Here is a 17,686-nt window from a genome sequence, read left to right on the forward strand (position 1 = left end):
TTAAAAGTTTAGATAAGATTTAAGACTTACACACACACGTACACAATGAGTACATCATATGTATAACTTGTTGATCAGTACCGTAATTTTATATTTTAATGAACTTGATATTTTAATAACAAGAGCAATTAGTCACTTAATAGGATGTTATTAACTAAATACTAATTCATAATAATAACATTTATTGTAATGATAATGTAAGAATATATTTACAATCGATATTATAATAGTATTCATAGCGTAACTTCCGAGTATGATCTCAAAGGTCTTTTACTGATTAAGTTAGATATCACTCATTTCGGCAACTGCCAAATTATTGCTACTATAGAGAAAGTGAGCAGGCAGTTTACGAAATCTCGAATTGCAAATTGCTTTACCCAATAATATATATATATATATATAAAAAAAAAAATAGGATTCAACAATTAAGACACTTAGTTGAGTATATCGCAGATATCGTAAAAAGTATACTGATGCCACTGTGCATTAATAGTTTGTAAATTTCAAGGTAAACAATATTTGTTTCGTTTATACTTTTTATAGAACATACTCTTCGTTCATATAATTATAATATACCAAGAAAAAGATTGATGTTCTAAATCCATTAACATGTATAGGAATATTTATAATGTAGAAATAAACATTCACAAAACGACGAAATTTACCTCTTAATACATCTTAATAATACAGTGGCGGTATCACAGCTACTTTGATATCGTACAATAGATATTTCTCTTAACACACATTCATCTACGTAGTTACATTTTATAAATTTTAGACGTTCCATACGCAATCATAGCTTTTTTTTTTGAAAATTTATAAGTATTAACTTTACTCTACATGTAATATATTTTTTTATGAATTTAAATTCTCGAAATTTTGTAGCTTCATCATATCAACCATTGATTAATATAAGACGTGCAACATGATATACAATAACCTATGAAAAGTAAATAAATAAACTATATGCTATATTATGAAAATATTAATGAAATGAAACATCGCTTGCAGATGGATCAAAGTAAAATATTTGTGAAAATTTTAAAACAATAATAACACAATTATTTGTAAGAATAAATAAACAGTATGTGGCAGCATAGGATGCATGACACGATTCAGCTTTGGTTTTTGTGAAATACACCCATATTATTCCCTAATTATGGTAACATTATAAAATGCAATATATATAGGATGACCAATATTGCTTTGCTTTATTCACGTTATTTTTAATTGTACGACAAATTATTCAATGGCTACCTCATTTGCATCTTACGTTGTTGCCAAACTGCGAATTTTCTATATGCTGTATTTAATAGTTGATTTAAATGACTTGTTAAATGTTGACTAACAGCAGAAAAATCTCGTTGAACACGATCCTAAAAAAGAAAACATCCAACATTTCTTGTGAAAAATATAACGTAAACCAATGAATGTGAAAAATTTATAGAACTTACTTCAAAAGGTTTAAGTTTAGCAGAATGAAATCTATGCAATGCTTCGTGCATTCTAATAGCTTTTTCTTCAAGCTGTGGAGTTGTAGGTGGGAAACTTCGCCAAAAATGCCTTAGAAGTTCACATGTACACACATATACATTACGTAGTTCTTTTTCTAAATCCTTTGGTATTAATTCTGTAATTGACATAAACGACATATTACATATTTTAATCAACTCGATTTACAATTAATAATATATACTCACGTCCAAGACTTTCTTCTCTAAAGCCTTTCATTAAAGAACCACCTGGAGTTAATTCTCCTAAGGCAGAGACTGCTGCAGCTGGACTAACTAATGATGTTGCTAATTGCCTTGGTATACTATTTCCTGCCAGCCAACCATTTACTTCCTTTCTTAATTGATTTAATGTCATAAGAAGTTCTTCAGACGTCGGTTCCGTATTACCGTATCCTGGCACTGGACCATGTAAATACCTGTCTATATGATTCAAATTTAATGGTGCACTATTATTTGTATTAACATCATGAGTGGTATCAAGATCATCATAAATTAATTTTTCTTGTATTCTAAGCTGAAAATAAAATATATACATATTGTTATTGGATGTATTATTTTATATTAAAATGTATATGCATATTATAACTTTACTTTTTTAGTCTTTGGTCGTTCATCTAACTGATTAGACAGTGTTGTAGTTTTACTTGCTGATGGCGTTGATCCATTTAATTGCGGTTGAATGGATTGTGTAGATTGTTTGGCAGTGCTAGCCTTTAAAACCATGATACTGTGTTGATTAAATCTCTTAATCATACTTTGATGTACAATATTTCCTGAAACTTTGTCAGATTTACTAGGTCCATTCCCATAATTATCATCTAGAGTTTGATCCTCAAAAGAAGTTATATCCACCAATGGATCATCAATACCCGATTGAATATCTTTTTTAAGTTCTTGATCATCTATTTTGGCACATTCGGTAAAAAGATCCTTGGTCCCTGCATTGATACGATCTCGATGAAAATAATGTGACTGAAAGAATTTTGTCCAAAAATCGGATTCTGACATTTTATGAGGCACATTTTCTTGGTGTTTTCTTTTTACTGCTGGATAAGTCTTAAATATACACTCTATAATATCAACAGTTAAATTATATTTCAATCCATTACAACCATCAGTTTGTGGTTTTATATCAGCCTATAAATAATGTATTGAATTATTCATTAATTTATTCTTCTAGTATGTAATTTATATTTTAATAGCAAAAAATTCTTACCAGAAAAGCACTATTTACTCCTATTTCTTGTCTTTGACTTTTTTTAGCTTGGGTATATTCTGCAGCATGTTGTGACCAAAATTCTTCAGATGAAATAACTTGTGTAATAACCAAATCTCTGTATAACTGAAGCAGTACAGGATTTTCTTGAAGCATTCTGTTAAATAAAACATTTTAATATATGAATGATATAGATATATTTTAGTATAGTATATGATAGTATATGAATAATATAGATATAAATATCACTGTAATATGAAATACCTTACCTATTTTTTTCTTCCAATTCTTTATTTACTTTTCTTTTAAATTTTGGTAATAATTGCTGAAGTAATTCTTTTACATCATCACGATCTTTAATTTGTGCCTCTTGCCCATTTCTGTTTACAAAATGAAATATAGATGATGAACCATCATGTAATACAACTTGTAATTGTATTTTTGATTTTCCTTCTGGTGATATCTTTTGTACTACAAAGAAAGGTATAGTGTAATATATTAAATTTCAAAGAGTTACTTAATATCAGTAAATATAAATTTTCCTTTTGATAATTTTCCAATTTTACTGCTCTATTAAACAGAAAAGATTAAACTATAAATATACATTTGATATATGTTAACATAAAGAGATAGATATAAATAATTAAATTATTAGTACATCGAAAGCAAAACATGTAGTAAAGTTATAGTAAAGCAAGTTTTCTTTAATAATCTTTTTATTGAACATTATTTTGATCTTTACACGAATGTTCTTACACTTAATGTCAGCATATTTGTGACTGACTGATACAGTGTCTCTGTTATCAAGCATCCAGGCTATTCTTTCATTCATGACATATAAAGTGCCATCTCCTTTTTTATAACGAACTTGTCCTACTTGCATTAGAACATCTTCCGATGATGTAGTCATGGTGGATGTAATATATAATATAATTCTTCTAAAAATGATAAATATAATCCTAAAAAATATATTTAAAAATAAGTATGTTATGTTTACAAGAAAGAACTATGAATATATAACTATATGTAATATTATTAGAATAAGTATATCCTGATATTTATAAGTCTCCTATATAAATAAATGCATAAAAATAAAGAATCTTGTTTTATATTTGAATTTTATATTGATAAATTTTCATGCTAATTATATCTTTATCATAGTATCATATCATAATATAAAAAATTAGTTTTTACAAAATGATTAATTTTTAAGAAATACTCAAATACTTAATATTTGAAATCATAACAATTCTATAAAATATTACAGGAAACAAATATACATGATGTATAACTATTTGAAAAAAAAAAGTTTAATTTAAATATTATTGCACTTAATGAAAATTTATATATTTATGAAAAAATTATTACTTTAAAAAGTTTCGTGAACTTCGTATGATCTTCGTATTAGTAAACAATATAAATGTATTGAACTTCTTAACGTTCTAAATAACTATAATTGTATTTATCTTTACAATTTCCGTATAAAATAATGTAACATATTTGAATTATGCAATTTTAGATAAGATGTATTAATATTTAGGAATTACGATTTATTTGTCGCTGTGCGTCCTTGAATGTTACATTACAACATAATGACTTAAAAAAAAATTTCGTTAATAATATCTTATAACATATAGTTATGCAAAATCGATTGTAATATTATAAACAATGAGATCTTTGAAAATCGAGGAAAAATGCTAACTCTACATCGTGAACTAAACACTGATGCGATATTACCCGTGACTCACTTTTTGATTCATTAATTATGGCTATCAACACGAAAAACGCTTTTTGTATAGTTCAAGGCACAGAACGCGTGTTTTTTAATCGTTAGAATAGGAAATTTAACTATAATAAGTCCATTTACCGGTGTTAAAGTGCGAAAAATCGTGGAACACTGCAGAAGCCCGTTGGGCGGCACGGCCATGTGCAGAAACACACATCAGTGGACGCATCGCGAAGCAAAGACGGCTGCAAACGAATCGTCGGTACGAATAGCACCATCGACCTGCTAAGACTACCGCACTCTGTTGTTCGACTAAACTTCTGTAACGCTTCCTGTTGTTAAAACATTCCTTTCTTATTTCTTTCTTATCTGAATAAACATATCGCCTGTAACTATGCACTATATTCATATATTCTGAATCGAAATAATTAATACAGATCCAAGTGACAAATAATGATATTTTCTTTCATGAAAGTTATGAATTTGACTCAAACAGCGTAAGTTATATCTGTAGAATATAATATAAGCATGCGTAGTTACATGAGGGCGCTGAAATATACCTGATTTTGATAATTATAACACAAATCCTACGTATTTATAAATAAATGATATAGCAATATACAAATTAAAAATTTTTATTAAGTGAAACAAGTAAAGATACCAAATATTGATGACGATTTCATATGAAGAAATAACTTTTTATGCATCATAATAAAAATATACGCAAAAAAGATGCCCTCTATTTTAATTTCATAGAATTGAGCAGAATATAAATTACAGTGCACTGATTGGTTGCTTCTTATTCGCGTGATTTGTAAATATAAAGTCATTTGCATCTATAATATATTTATATACGCACAATCTGAATTAATGTGCTATGTAAATATAGTTTATTGATAACGTATAATTTTATGCATTTATTTTGAAACTAATTTCATTGCAATTGCAAAATAATATACTAATAAAAACACAAAGTTTTATATAAAATACTGGACAAATTCAAGTTGAAAACAATAAAAAATAATATCACAATGTTAGGGATATTTGACATGGAATTTTTTTGCCAATAAGTATGTCATATATGTTACTGCTGTAATCATTGATTTTCTTAATATAAATTTGAAATTTATAACATTCGTACTAAATACATTCTATATTTTCATGATAATGACAGTTAGTCAGGAAGGTATAAATGTATTTTATTAGTATTATATTTTCTTTATAATTAAGAGCATATTCTCTCTCTCTCTCTCTATAACATAACGTATCTGCTAATAAATTTAGTGCTATTTATAAATAGGATTTAAATACGTCATACAAAAACAAGAGCGGCAAAAGATATGTTTCGGATCAGGATGTCCCCGCGATACTTCAAAAAAAAATATGACTCCATTTATGAGATATTATACATTAGAAGATCATCCAAGTGTAACACCTAATTCATATGATGTTTTAAAATCATTTAAAACAATTATAACTAAGGTATAATCAGTCGTTTAGAATATACAATATTAATTAATTACAGATTTGAAATATTTGAAATAAGTATAATATAATTTTATATTACATATTTTGTTTCAGCCTTGTTCTCATAGTATTAGTAAGAGAGGTTACAGTGGCATTGCTAGATTTGGTAAAAAAGTTGAGGTGAAAGATATTTGTCCATCGCCATTAGATTACAATACTTCTATATTTCCTAAACTAATACATAAATCAAAGTATCCATTTGATTCTAGCAGCAAAAGACAGACTTTTGTCGACAATACAACTCCAGGGTATAATAGTAGTATAAGTGGAACAGTTGTTATAATCACTTATCGTGTATAAATTAACATTTAATGTATAATATATATATAGCCCAGGAATGTATGTTAGCATTAAAAGAAAAGGTCCTACATTAAAACACAGTTTTGGTGGTAGTGTAAAAATGAATCTTGGAGTGAATCTTAAATGTTGTAATCGAAACACAGATATTTGCAAAATATGTGGGACAAAACCACTTGGTGATTATTGGCATTTAAAAAATGAAATATTTTTATGTAGGCCATGTATGATTAAAGAATATAAGAAGGAAACAAAGTTTAAACAAAGAGAATTAGAACAATTTCGTGTAAGATTTTATTTTAATTATGTACATGTGACAGTGTATACACATTTAATTATTTATTCATTTCTCTATTTATTTTAGAAAATACGAGATTGTTCAATTATGCATCAACATGAAACTACAACTGCAAAAATATGGTTGATGCATCCTAGACGAGCTGTACAATGGATACACAAAGAAGCTTATCTTTCTACTTACTTCAATGAATAATTTAATTTATACTCTATGTAGTTTGTATTAATATAAAATTTTCTATTTTAAAAATTTAACAAAACAGGTGAGGTGTAATTTTAATATCTACTTCTGTTATGTTCTATGAACAAATAATTATTTATTAAAGAATTTTATATTTATTTGACATGTTATAGATTTAATTAATAATTTATTTAAAAAATTTCTTTTTATTTGTGTACACAAAAAAAGTATATGAAAAATAGTTAAATTATGTATTTATATAAAAACACATTAAAAACATATTCTGAATAATATTAATGATTTAATTAATAATGGATTCTTTATAATGTATTTCCATAGTGATTTTATTATTATGTATGTGTGATAATAATTTTATATAAATATCACTTTTTTTAATAAAAAGGTTAGTATTCTGTATTATCTTTATATTAATGTATCTAAACAAAACATTTTAAACGTCAAATATTATAAACTAATTATAGAAATCATTAATTATTAATTTGAAATTACATACATATTGTAAAGCAATAGGATTTTATTTTTATATCTATTGGGTTGGCAATTAAGTGATTACGGATTTTGTCATTAGGTGGTAATGGCAAAATCCGTAATCACTTAGTTGTCAACCCAATATTGACTGTATGCAATAAGAAAAATATGTGTAATGTAGTCAAGATATATATTTATAAGTGTAAATTATGATTATGATTATAGATGTGTGTGTACTAAATTTATTACATATTAGTTATAAGTATACTTGATTATGAGTGGAGAATTTCATCTTCTTGTTGTGTAATTAATGGATTTTTATTATCTTCTATAGGGTTACCACCATCAGGCGCTTGCCTTGAAAGCACAAGAAGAGATGTTTCAGAAGATACAGAGTCGCCATTTTCAACTACTTCTGAATCAATTGATTTTATTATTGAATTGTTAATTGATATAGTTGTAGTCGATTCTGTACTATTACTTGCCAATAAGTCATTGTAATTAGTATTATGGAGAACAGTTAAATTAATACTATTATCAATATTTTCTGATACTCCAGATGGTATCGTTTTAAAACGTTCAGCATTTGCTAGAGATAAATTAGTTTCCACCGAACTATGTATTCTATTTAATCTATTACTTATTGATTTATTAAACACTTTACTATATCGATTATCTAATTGTTTGATAGTTTCTTCTTCTAATGGTGTATGTGAGTAATGTAAATCAGGTACTAAATGCTGATATAAAAGAGGATTACAAATGTTATTTAAATCCATATGACGAATATTTGAAGTTACAAGATACGTTGTTAATTCATCACATTTAGATGTATTGCTATTTTCTTCAGCAATTAATTCTTCACGAATTACTTTCGATACTTTATTAGCAGTTTGTGAGTGCATAGATATCTCAGATGAATTTTTATCATATGTATCAACCTTTGACTTAGTTGTACAATTATTTATAGAATTTTCTGAGTTTTGGATAGTTAACTCATGTATGTCATCCATTTGATTACATAATATAGATGTTTTGTGTTCTTGGTTATATTTATTACTGCCTTGTAAATTATTACTATTTGGTAAATGTGTTAATACATTAGTAATATTTTTTTCCATTGGTGTAGTCTTAGTCGAACAGGTTTGTGTAGGAAACTGCAGAGATAGTTTATCAAGTAAATAATTTATATGTGCTTTTGCTCCTCGTTCTGGGTAATCAGTGAAAGTATTGTCCAATGGTCTACTATTTTGCACTAAATGTTCACTTTGTTGTATTTCAGAATTGTCATTTGATAAATTTCGTTTACTATAAGAATTCAATATTTTAGAAGAATCAGATTTCATTATTTCACAACTAACTGCATTATTGTAACTAATATAAGTTTGAGACAAAAAATTTTGAATACTCTTTTCATTTGATGTATTTTGGTTCTCATTTTCTGTAGTACTTGGGTTGTGGCATATTCTGCTATTGTAATCTCTTGTAGCAATAGATAGTATTGGAGTGATAATTTTACAATCGTTATTTTCATTATCGCTACTTTGTTCATTTAATTCAAATTCATTTTCTAAATCATCTTCAAAAGCCGTATTTGTGACATCACGTAAACGTGATTCTAGGCGTTTTGTTATTTCATCTAATTCTGTTAATTTTTGTCTATAAGAAATATGAACACCACGTTTATAATTGTATGATAATTTCATTGTAAATTATTGAAATGTAATAAAATTTACTTACTTTAAGGATAAGGATAAAAATGACATAGATACATCTTCAAAATCAATATGAGTAATAGGATCATTTAATTGATTTTCACTATGTTCTGATTTCTCGTCTTCCTGTGTAACTGTTGATGAGATATTACTAGTTTTAGTTTGTTCTATATCATGAGAATGTGTTTCATACATATGTAATGGAACCAAATTTAATTGTGACATAGAACACATTGGTAGTCGAGTTGCACTTAACAATGTCATAGGTTTTCCAAATAATGATAAATTAGCTAGTGGTGTTATACATATCTAAAATATAAATAGTACAGTAAAGAGTAAAATAAACAATAAGTAAAAACAAGTATAATAACATATACATATACATATATATAATAATAAATAATACTTTAATTTGTCCGTTGCATTTTCCAGTAAAGTCCATTATATGAAACCAACCAGATACTGTTGGAAAGCCACTAATTAAAACTGAAAGATCAATAGCAGAGAATCCAATAACAATATCTTTCTCTAAGTCTATTTCCATACTATTATCTGTATCTAATATTCGCCAAATTTTTAGAATCAATCTCTTTTTATCCTAAAAAAAGAAATGTTTAAAATTATTTAAAGGGGAAAAGATTTTTTATAAATAAATTAAGAAAATTACATACATGTAAAAGCAGTTCTGTTGGTAATGCTGTATCACATTTCCAATTCCATTTAGGGTTGCAACTATGTGGAAATATATTAGTAATCATATACGAGTTTGAAGCTTTTGTATGGTCAGATTTAATGGCCTGAAATGATACGTATGTACTTGGTTCAACAGTTTCATTAATTTTTTCTACTTTTGGCAAATGTAATGCACACTCAATCTCCACAATAGCTCTAAACATTGTTTGATTATATGTAGAATTCGTTGATTCATTCTCTACATGATTTATAGTTGATGATTCAAGTGTTGTATTACTGTGATTACTTTTTGGACGTTGATCAGTTTCTTCATTGTACTCAGCGCCAACTCCAACACTTCTGTATGTTTCTGTTGGTAAATAAAGATTATGTTTAACGCTATTATTATCACTATCATCGGAACTGTTATTAAAGTTCAATTCGTTTGAACATATCTGTCTTGTGTTCGATTGTTGTTTTTCTTCAAAATTTATCTCAGTCTGTATTGCTTGATCTATTTTAATCTTATTAACATTTGAAACTTGCGTTAAATGACCAACTGTATTTTGTAGAATAGAATGTCCTAAATTTGAAGTTCTTTCTTGTGATTTTTCATTAAATTTAAACTCTTTAACAGTTGAGATATCTGTTTGACATTCTTGAGTTTTCGAATTTGAAGAATACAACTCTCTTTCATCTTTAATGAAAGCATGTATGTGAGGAGTATTTTGTAAATGATTTGTAAAATCAGAATATTTGTCTAAATGCAATATTTGTGACGTAGCACTCATAGTTTGCAAGTTTCTTGACATCTTTAATAACGTAATTTGTTCAGCAGTTCCAAGAGCTACCAGTGCAAACAACTGACCAGAAGATTGACCAGTTACAGGATCTATAATTGGTACCCAGCCATCCACACTCACCACAGGATACTAAAATGATAATTTATGTAAAGAATGAAATAATTAAGTTATACTAATCTAAAATGACATACCTTAGATAATAATAAATATGGTAATACTCGTGGATCTCTGTATGCAACATATAACTGATGTACAGATAATTTTGTTAATCCTAATAGATTATCTATATTATTATTTCTTGAATAAACTTCAATGATTATGTAATTGTCTTTAATACGTTTTAATAAATCACTGTCATAAATAAGGGGTACTAACTGAAATGTAAAATTTATATATATACATACACACACACATATGTACATGAGAGATATAAATACTAAATACGCAGAAATATTTACTTGACAAAATTGGTAAAATGGATTTTTTGTATTGTTACAGACTTGACTTTTAGTCTTATCCTCTCTCCAAAATGCTCTGCATATTAAATAAGTATTTAATTCTGATAGTTCTTTCCCTTCTACTACATATATTAAACCGTGAAGTAAAACCTACACAGTAATCATTTCATCACTAAAAATAATTATTTGATACACATTTTTAGTATAATTCATATTTTTATACCTTATCTTGTATTCTATTTTTGTCATGTTTTATATCCGTTTTTTTATCATCTATGCTTTCTGTTGTGGATTGTGATACACACTTTGTAATAACTGAATTACTATCAGTAATTGGAAAATTTACTACTCCATCCGAAATTGTTGGTACTTCATTATCTGTTGTAGACTGATCTTTTGTAATATTCTTGCTCCCTTTATTTTTAGCTTCACTAAGTGATTCTGATGTATCCAAAATAGGAATGTTTTCTTTAACAGACATACTATCTAAAAAATATAGTATATTTAAATCTTTGATATAAACATTCGTTTTCTACTTTATATATACTTACTAATGTACTGTCTTTCATAATGATTAGAATCTGAACCTAATTCTATAATTACATTTAATTCTCCTGTTTTTATTTCTTTATTAAGTATATTTAGATGTTGTGCGAATTTCCAACTTTTATTTTTTATAATTTCATTAAGATTAATAGTAGCATTGCCTAATTCAATTAATGATCTTTTATTGACATGACGAACAAATATTTTAAATTTTATTTGCAATGCTGTATAGTATTTTAGTTTTGATATTCTATATACACTGTTGTGATTAAAATAAACCACTGTAAAAATATATTAATTAATTTTAAACATACATATATAATAAAATACATTACAAATATTCCATATGTTAATACTATCAATGTACCGTGATTTGCTTGTTTTTTAGAACATATTCTTACAGGTTTACTTTCCTTTTTGTCATTTTCTTTCATATGATCGAATATCATATCATACTGAACAAAATATGTTGCAGATGAAAAAATGTTATCATTATCTGTAAGAAAAAATGTATTTAGTTCATAAAAAGATGTTAAATATTTATGAATTCTATAAATTTACATACGTGATAATGAAGATGATTTTACACGTCTATAACCAGCAGGACTTAAAGTAAATGAGTCTACATTAATTCTGATATAAGTAGCAAAATCAAATAGTTCAGCATCTAGAATAGAACATAATTTTCATTAGTACAGTAAAATTTAAGAGACTAATATTTTTATTAAAAGCTTAATAAACCTTTTGAATCAATACACAATCTTTTTTCTGAAAGTGCATCTTCTATTAAGGAATTCATTTTTGAAGAAGATGTATTATTTGTTGTACTCTTATTATCATATCTAAATGTTTTTAAACTACTAGATGCAAGATCTGTCAAACTTGGATGCAAAGTTGTTGATTTCAATGCACATGTTTTACATTCAATAGATGACATCATATCTTTGCACAAAACACATTCATATAATTTTTCTTTATTTTTAGCAGAAACACAAGTTTGAAATCCATTATTTATGGAATTATCACTAAAACTAAATTCATCTTCATCATATGTTTCTTTAAATAAATCTCCTCTGAGCCTTTGAGCTCTTGTAACAATCTGAGCAACGAGTCTATCTGCTACTTCATTACTAAGTTTATTTACAGATTCTTGAAATTCCGTCCTTTTCAATTTTAAAATAGATTTGTAAGTATCATTTTCTTCGGGTTTTATTTTTTTGTTAACTGTATACCTATCAGATATCAAATAATCCTGATTCTTAAAATTATTACTAGTTGAAACTAAGGTATTATCAGTACCTTGCTCTTTTCCACATTTATGTGTTTTTAATTGCATACTAAAAGCTTTTGTCATATATTCTAACTTCATAGAAACATGAATTTCTCCTATTTTATTTTCATGATTACTTACAATAGGTACATATCTAAAATATGGTTTACAATCAAGGATCTCTAATAAATCTGTGATTTGTGATGTTCCAATAATTATATTAGTTTCTTTACTAACAATCAGTAATTCTACAGATTCACAATTCTTAATGTATTCTTCAAAGAGATTTATATTTGTACGAATAGCATAAACCTCAGTTGTTTCTTCTTCTGATCTTATAATATCTTTTGTAATATCTGCTGGTCTGTAAAAAAACGAATATTTTAAAATATATGCAATAAGATATAAAACTAAAGAGAAATAAATTGTTTAATCAACAATATAAGAAAAGAAGCAGATAATTCATATAAAATAAAAAGTGACAGGTACTTTAATTTAGATTAAACATCATTAAAAATCACTTTCTATTCTTTAAATTATTGATATTAAAACTTTAGAGAGTAGAATAGAAATTATTTTATGAATACAGTTTACCTAAATTCAGTTCTATCAGTTTCTCCCCACCAAGATAAAAATATTCTAATTTCACCAAAATTTTTCTTTGACCAAATAACTTCATCAATGACAAATTTTAAATAACCATGAATTTTGCCTTCAACTAACGGAGGCAAAGATTTTTTAAATTTCATCTTCGTATCCATTTATTTTCCGTAATATAATACATTGTTGATTTTGTACATTCATTTACATTTATCATCAGTCTAGGTTATTAATAGTAAAACATATAAAAGTATCGCTCTAGATATATTTTGTATTTTTGTACTTTTTTGTTATAGATATTTTATATATTAAAAAGTTAAATATTAACACTGACACTTTTATTTTATGTCTTTAATTATCGAGTGCAAAACTAATATACAAAATAATTTGTTCTGTTCACTCTTTAAGTGATATATAAAAACAAAGGCAGAATATTTGCTGCCATCTATTCAAAGAGTATATAACTTGCTACTACGAATAACTTCACTTACATGTTTAACATTTAGATAAAATACACAAATAAGTATTTGAGTTTAAATAATCAATTATACAAAAAATTGATAATTTAAAGTGAAAAAAATAAATAAATAATTTCTTTCTAATCAATGATGATACGTAAACATAACCTTTAAATTTGTTATATATGCTTTAAATTCATTGATTAAAGGGTCGATAATATGGCTATTTTTCGGACATTTGGAAAATACGTAAAGTATTACAAACCATTTAATACAAGAATGTTACTAAATTATCGAAACCGTTTTTTGTTTTATTCGTCGTATAATTTTTCAACCTTGAATGACAAAAAGTCACAAAGCCTTTATCACTATTTATACTCGAAAATTTTAGCCTGTGGACCTATTACAATTCATGATTACATGAAAGAAATTTTAACTCATCCAACTGTAGGATACTATATGAATAAAGATGTTTTTGGAAAACAGGGCGATTTTACAACATCACCAGAAATTACACAATTATTTGGAGAAGTATGTAAGTCATCTTCTCGAAAAACTTTTGTTTGGATTAAATTGCCATAATATGTAGCATATATAATATATATTTATTCATGTTTTAATCATTTATTTTTTAGATGATAGCCATTTGGATGAAATATGAATCGCACAAGATTTCTAAGGGTCCTTTTCAAATAGTTGAATTAGGTCCAGGTAGAGGAACTTTAATTAAAGATATATTAAGGGTATGTCTTTAATATTCAAAATGCAAAATTATACAGTTATTTTATAAATATATCTCTACTGTACAGGTGTATAAACAATTTAAATCTCTAAATAATATATCAGTACATTTAGTTGAAATTAGTCCTACTTTGTCTTTGATTCAGGCAAAGAATTTATGTAAAACGATTACAGAATATGATACAAAAATTAATGAATCTAAAAGTAACCCTATCAATTACTATAGAGAAGGTATTACAGAAGATGAGATAAAAATATATTGGTACAATTCCATTAAGGATGTGCCTAAAAATTTTAGTATATTTTTAGCACATGAATTTTTTGATGCATTGCCAATTCATAAATTTCAGGTATATTAACTATACCTAATATGTACAATTTATATATAATACTTTATATACATATAATAATTTTACATTTAGAAAACTGATAGAGGCTGGTGTGAAGTTTTAGTAGACATAATTCAAGGAAGTAATGAAGAGAAATTTTGTTATGTTTTATCAAATGCTCCAACACCTGCTACCTTTTATATATCAGTAATACTACTTGTATTTTATTCTAAAATAAAATAAAATACAAAATTACAGATTAAATACATTTTGTGAATATCTTTCAGAATGATGAAAAGAGAGAGCATGTTGAAATTAGTCCAGAAAGTTTAGTAATAGTGGATTATATAGCAAACTTTTTATGGGAATGTGGTGGATTTGCTTTAATTTGTGATTATGGCCATAATGGTGATAAAACTGATACTTTTCGTGGATTTTCTCAACATAAAATACATGATCCACTATTGCACCCAGGAGCTGCAGATTTAACAGCAGATGTTGATTTTGCAGCTATTAAAAAAATTGCAGAGAAAGATGATAGGTTAATAACTTTTGGACCAGTAACTCAATCAAGCTTTCTACAAAACCTTGGAATTGATTTAAGATTGCAAATGCTCTTACAAAATGCTTCAGAAGAAGGAAAAAAATCATTACAAACAGGATATCATATGATAATGGATGAAGATAAAATGGGAACACGTTTTAAAGTTTTATCACTATTTCCGTCTATTTTAAAAGAATATTTCGAAAAAGTACCAGTAACAGGTTTTTATTAAACATGAAGATTGCAATAAATATGTTATATATATCGAACATTTTTATAATATATAGAAACTTCTTGTATGTATTTATACATTTAAGGCTAAATAAATGAATAATGTAGATAAAACTTTATTCATCTATATTAAAATTTTTGTAAAAGTAATTATGTATTGCAATAATTTATTAGCAATTATTTGCAAAAATTACATTTATAAATAAGGATTCATGCCTAATTATGATTTTTAATGTCGGATTCATACTTTTTCCATATCTCTGAAAATTTTAATACTTTCTCACGTTGTTGATCAAAATGTTCTTTTTTTGGTTTTCTCCATATGTCCCGATTTAGATCCAACATCCCACCTATAATTTCCTGCAGTAAATAGAATATTTGAAATTAATTTTCTTTTCATTCATACTTTTCTTAAAAGAAAATTACCTGTGCAAAATTTGTCGGAAACATATGCTCGTCCTCAATAACATGAGCATATCCTTTATTTCTTTCAAATTCTACCATAAAATATGATAGACCATTTGGAATAGCTTTACGCACATCTTTATTTTCAAGATTGATTACTTTTTTATTCATTGACCATTCAGTTTCACATTCTAATAAGGCTTTCTGCCAAAAACATCAAATATAAAGCTTGATACTATTCAAATGTATTAAATTGTCTATGTATATATTTACCTTAAAGTATATTGGAGCTAATTCACCGATTCTTTTCTTCAGTGGAACACATTCCAATTGCATATGTGAAAATTTGTGACGACTCTTGTAAATTTCATAAAACACTGGATACAACTTTTGATCCATGAACATTTTATATAAAGCTTCTTTAAACATCTGAAAATAAAATACTTGTAAGGAAAAAAGACATATTATTAAACAATAATATCCAGAAAATATGTTTTACCTTCAGCTTTTCCCAAATATTTTCATCTAATTGTAATTGACAAGCAATATGGTGTACAGGTGTTATTATACAATGCCCGGAAGTCAAAGAGGTATAGTGAGGTAGACTTAAACAAATATCAGAATCCATTGTAATGATCATGTGTTTTAACATGTATTTTGAATCAATACACCAATAACAATTATCCAAACTTTTTGATAAACGTTTATGTTCCTTAATTGCATGTGAACGATCTTTCTCATTTTGTTCAGCATCTGATTTAATATGTGTAATCTGTTCCTCAAATATCTCATCCATATCTCCATTCTATAAGTTATTTTACACATCATGTATTCCATAATATCTTTTAAAATAGATTTTGTATGACATACCTTAGAAGCAATCTTAACAAATACTGCATCATCCTCATTTGTAGATCTTCCTTTTTCTTTATGGAACTTAAACACATTGATGATGTTATTGAGATTTAATATTATTGACTATAAAAGTTACATTTTAGTAAACATACCAAATTTTCCAATGAATATTTATCATCGTCAAAGTAATGTCTCACTTTCTTGCCGGAAACATGTGTTTCTACATTTTTCCGTTTATTATTTTGTGAAGATTTTATAGTTTGAACTCTGGATTCCAATGGTCTTGTAATACCTATTATATGTTATTCGTTATTTATTTCAAATGTACAATTTTACACACATAATACATACCTTTTGAATCAGTTTGTGTAAGAATTACATTTTGGATTTCTTCTGTACTGCATATTTGAACATTTTTTGCGATATCTCTAGCATTTTTTAGCTGAATTTTTAATTCATCAGCAAGTTTCTAAAAAAAATATTATGAATTTTTACAATTTCTTGGCACATTTCGTGTATGTAGCGTAAAACGTTAATAAGTATACATACAGTATTGCCCATTAATTCAGCTTTAACAATTTTTGCCCCTAGCTTATTCATTTCTGATTCTGTCAGAGGTTTAGTTTCTCCAGATTCTGTATTATTTCCATCACTATTAGAAATTCGTTTTGCACGACGGCCGACATGAGTATGTGACGAACTCAACATGTTAAAGCTTCAAAAACGTTTATGTCAAGTGTGTATCATCACAACTAACCTCAATATTTGTTGTGCAGAATTGATAGTTTACAGATCAGCATGCCATAAGGCAC

At 26.6% G+C, this 17,686-nt stretch overlaps 5 protein-coding genes across 9 annotated transcripts; 2 read left to right on the plus strand and 3 right to left on the minus strand.

The window, feature by feature from the left end:
* Nucleotides 1-165: 165 nt before the first annotated feature.
* Tfb1 (transcription factor B1) lies at nt 166-4,752 on the minus strand. Of its 2 annotated transcripts, none has more exons than XM_069114911.1 (8): nt 4,598-4,752; nt 3,487-3,689; nt 3,000-3,201; nt 2,731-2,887; nt 2,106-2,651; nt 1,701-2,028; nt 1,455-1,630; nt 166-1,376 (listed from the first exon to the last, which is right to left on the minus strand). In XM_069114911.1, exons 2-8 carry the CDS (start codon nt 3,638-3,640, stop codon nt 1,254-1,256), a joined length of 1,686 nt encoding a protein of 561 aa, XP_068971012.1. In that variant the 5' UTR covers nt 3,641-3,689; nt 4,598-4,752; the 3' UTR covers nt 166-1,253. The 2 variants fall into 2 exon arrangements, with proteins under 2 accessions (XP_068971012.1, XP_068971013.1); XM_069114912.1 differs by having other exon boundaries at nt 4,479-4,600.
* Nucleotides 4,753-5,551: 799 nt separating this feature from the next.
* On the plus strand, nt 5,552-6,921 carry LOC138180973 (uncharacterized). The gene is made up of 5 exons (XM_069115381.1): nt 5,552-5,642; nt 5,757-5,938; nt 6,038-6,231; nt 6,314-6,566; nt 6,645-6,921. Exons 1-5 carry the CDS (start codon nt 5,618-5,620, stop codon nt 6,771-6,773), a joined length of 783 nt encoding a protein of 260 aa, XP_068971482.1. The 5' UTR covers nt 5,552-5,617; the 3' UTR covers nt 6,774-6,921.
* Nucleotides 6,922-7,278: 357 nt separating this feature from the next.
* On the minus strand, nt 7,279-13,715 carry LOC138180974 (serine-rich adhesin for platelets). Of its 2 annotated transcripts, none has more exons than XM_069115382.1 (12): nt 13,306-13,715; nt 12,183-13,075; nt 12,007-12,108; nt 11,809-11,937; nt 11,447-11,722; nt 11,119-11,381; nt 10,896-11,045; nt 10,629-10,811; nt 9,634-10,566; nt 9,369-9,560; nt 8,988-9,271; nt 7,279-8,906 (listed from the first exon to the last, which is right to left on the minus strand). In XM_069115382.1, exons 1-12 carry the CDS (start codon nt 13,470-13,472, stop codon nt 7,520-7,522), a joined length of 4,959 nt encoding a protein of 1,652 aa, XP_068971483.1. In that variant the 5' UTR covers nt 13,473-13,715; the 3' UTR covers nt 7,279-7,519. The 2 variants fall into 2 exon arrangements, with proteins under 2 accessions (XP_068971483.1, XP_068971484.1); XM_069115383.1 differs by lacking the exon at nt 13,306-13,715 and having other exon boundaries at nt 12,183-12,673; nt 12,853-12,932.
* Nucleotides 13,716-13,761: 46 nt separating this feature from the next.
* Nucleotides 13,762-16,477, plus strand: LOC138180977 (protein arginine methyltransferase NDUFAF7 homolog, mitochondrial). 3 transcript variants are annotated; one of them, XM_069115390.1, is made up of 7 exons: nt 13,762-13,834; nt 14,161-14,304; nt 14,405-14,512; nt 14,579-14,860; nt 14,933-15,046; nt 15,127-15,631; nt 15,726-16,477. In XM_069115390.1, exons 2-6 carry the CDS (start codon nt 14,239-14,241, stop codon nt 15,613-15,615), a joined length of 1,059 nt encoding a protein of 352 aa, XP_068971491.1. In that variant the 5' UTR covers nt 13,762-13,834; nt 14,161-14,238; the 3' UTR covers nt 15,616-15,631; nt 15,726-16,477. The 3 variants fall into 3 exon arrangements, with proteins under 3 accessions (XP_068971491.1, XP_068971490.1, XP_068971489.1); XM_069115389.1 differs by having other exon boundaries at nt 14,161-14,300; XM_069115388.1 differs by lacking the exon at nt 13,762-13,834 and having other exon boundaries at nt 13,858-14,300.
* LOC138180978 (CWF19-like protein 2) lies at nt 15,765-17,582 on the minus strand. The gene is made up of 8 exons (XM_069115391.1): nt 17,424-17,582; nt 17,226-17,343; nt 17,027-17,166; nt 16,890-16,955; nt 16,519-16,824; nt 16,293-16,448; nt 16,041-16,223; nt 15,765-15,974 (listed from the first exon to the last, which is right to left on the minus strand). The coding sequence occupies exons 1-8, from the start codon at nt 17,580-17,582 to the stop codon at nt 15,831-15,833; spliced, it is 1,272 nt and encodes a 423-aa protein (XP_068971492.1). The 3' UTR covers nt 15,765-15,830.
* Nucleotides 17,583-17,686: the final 104 nt, after the last annotated feature.

The sequence above is a fragment of the Bombus flavifrons genome, chromosome 6, assembly GCF_040668555.2.
Source record: "Bombus flavifrons isolate JBK064 chromosome 6, iyBomFlav1_principal, whole genome shotgun sequence".
NCBI classification, from domain to species: domain Eukaryota; kingdom Metazoa; phylum Arthropoda; class Insecta; order Hymenoptera; family Apidae; genus Bombus; species Bombus flavifrons.

Coding starts and splice junctions, on each gene's coding strand:
- Tfb1 (XM_069114911.1), bottom strand. CDS start 3,640: ATGACTACATCATCGGAAGATGTTCTAATGCAAGTAGGACAAGTTCGT. Junction 2,652..2,730: donor GAGTAAATAGTGCTTTTCTG/GTAAGAATTTTT, acceptor CATTATTTATAG/GCTGATATAAAACCACAAAC. Junction 2,029..2,105: donor AACGACCAAAGACTAAAAAA/GTAAAGTTATAA, acceptor TTTTATTTTCAG/CTTAGAATACAAGAAAAATT.
- LOC138180973 (XM_069115381.1), top strand. CDS start 5,618: ATGATAATGACAGTTAGTCAGGAAG. Junction 5,643..5,756: donor AATGACAGTTAGTCAGGAAG/GTATAAATGTAT, acceptor ATTTATAAATAG/GATTTAAATACGTCATACAA. Junction 6,567..6,644: donor GAGAATTAGAACAATTTCGT/GTAAGATTTTAT, acceptor TATTTATTTTAG/AAAATACGAGATTGTTCAAT.
- LOC138180974 (XM_069115382.1), bottom strand. CDS start 13,472: ATGGATACGAAGATGAAATTTAAAAAATCTTTGCCTCCGTTAGTTGAA. Junction 12,109..12,182: donor ATTGTGTATTGATTCAAAAG/GTTTATTAAGCT, acceptor GTTCTATTCTAG/ATGCTGAACTATTTGATTTT. Junction 8,907..8,987: donor TTTTTATCCTTATCCTTAAA/GTAAGTAAATTT, acceptor TATTTCTTATAG/ACAAAAATTAACAGAATTAG.
- LOC138180977 (XM_069115388.1), top strand. CDS start 13,989: ATGGCTATTTTTCGGACATTTGGAAAATACGTAAAGTATTACAAACCA. Junction 14,301..14,404: donor TTACACAATTATTTGGAGAA/GTATGTAAGTCA, acceptor TTTATTTTTTAG/ATGATAGCCATTTGGATGAA. Junction 14,513..14,578: donor TAATTAAAGATATATTAAGG/GTATGTCTTTAA, acceptor TCTACTGTACAG/GTGTATAAACAATTTAAATC.
- LOC138180978 (XM_069115391.1), bottom strand. CDS start 17,582: ATGTTGAGTTCGTCACATACTCATGTCGGCCGTCGTGCAAAACGAATT. Junction 17,344..17,423: donor CTGAATTAATGGGCAATACT/GTATGTATACTT, acceptor TATTTTTTTTAG/AAACTTGCTGATGAATTAAA. Junction 16,224..16,292: donor TAGCTCCAATATACTTTAAG/GTAAATATATAC, acceptor TGTTTTTGGCAG/AAAGCCTTATTAGAATGTGA.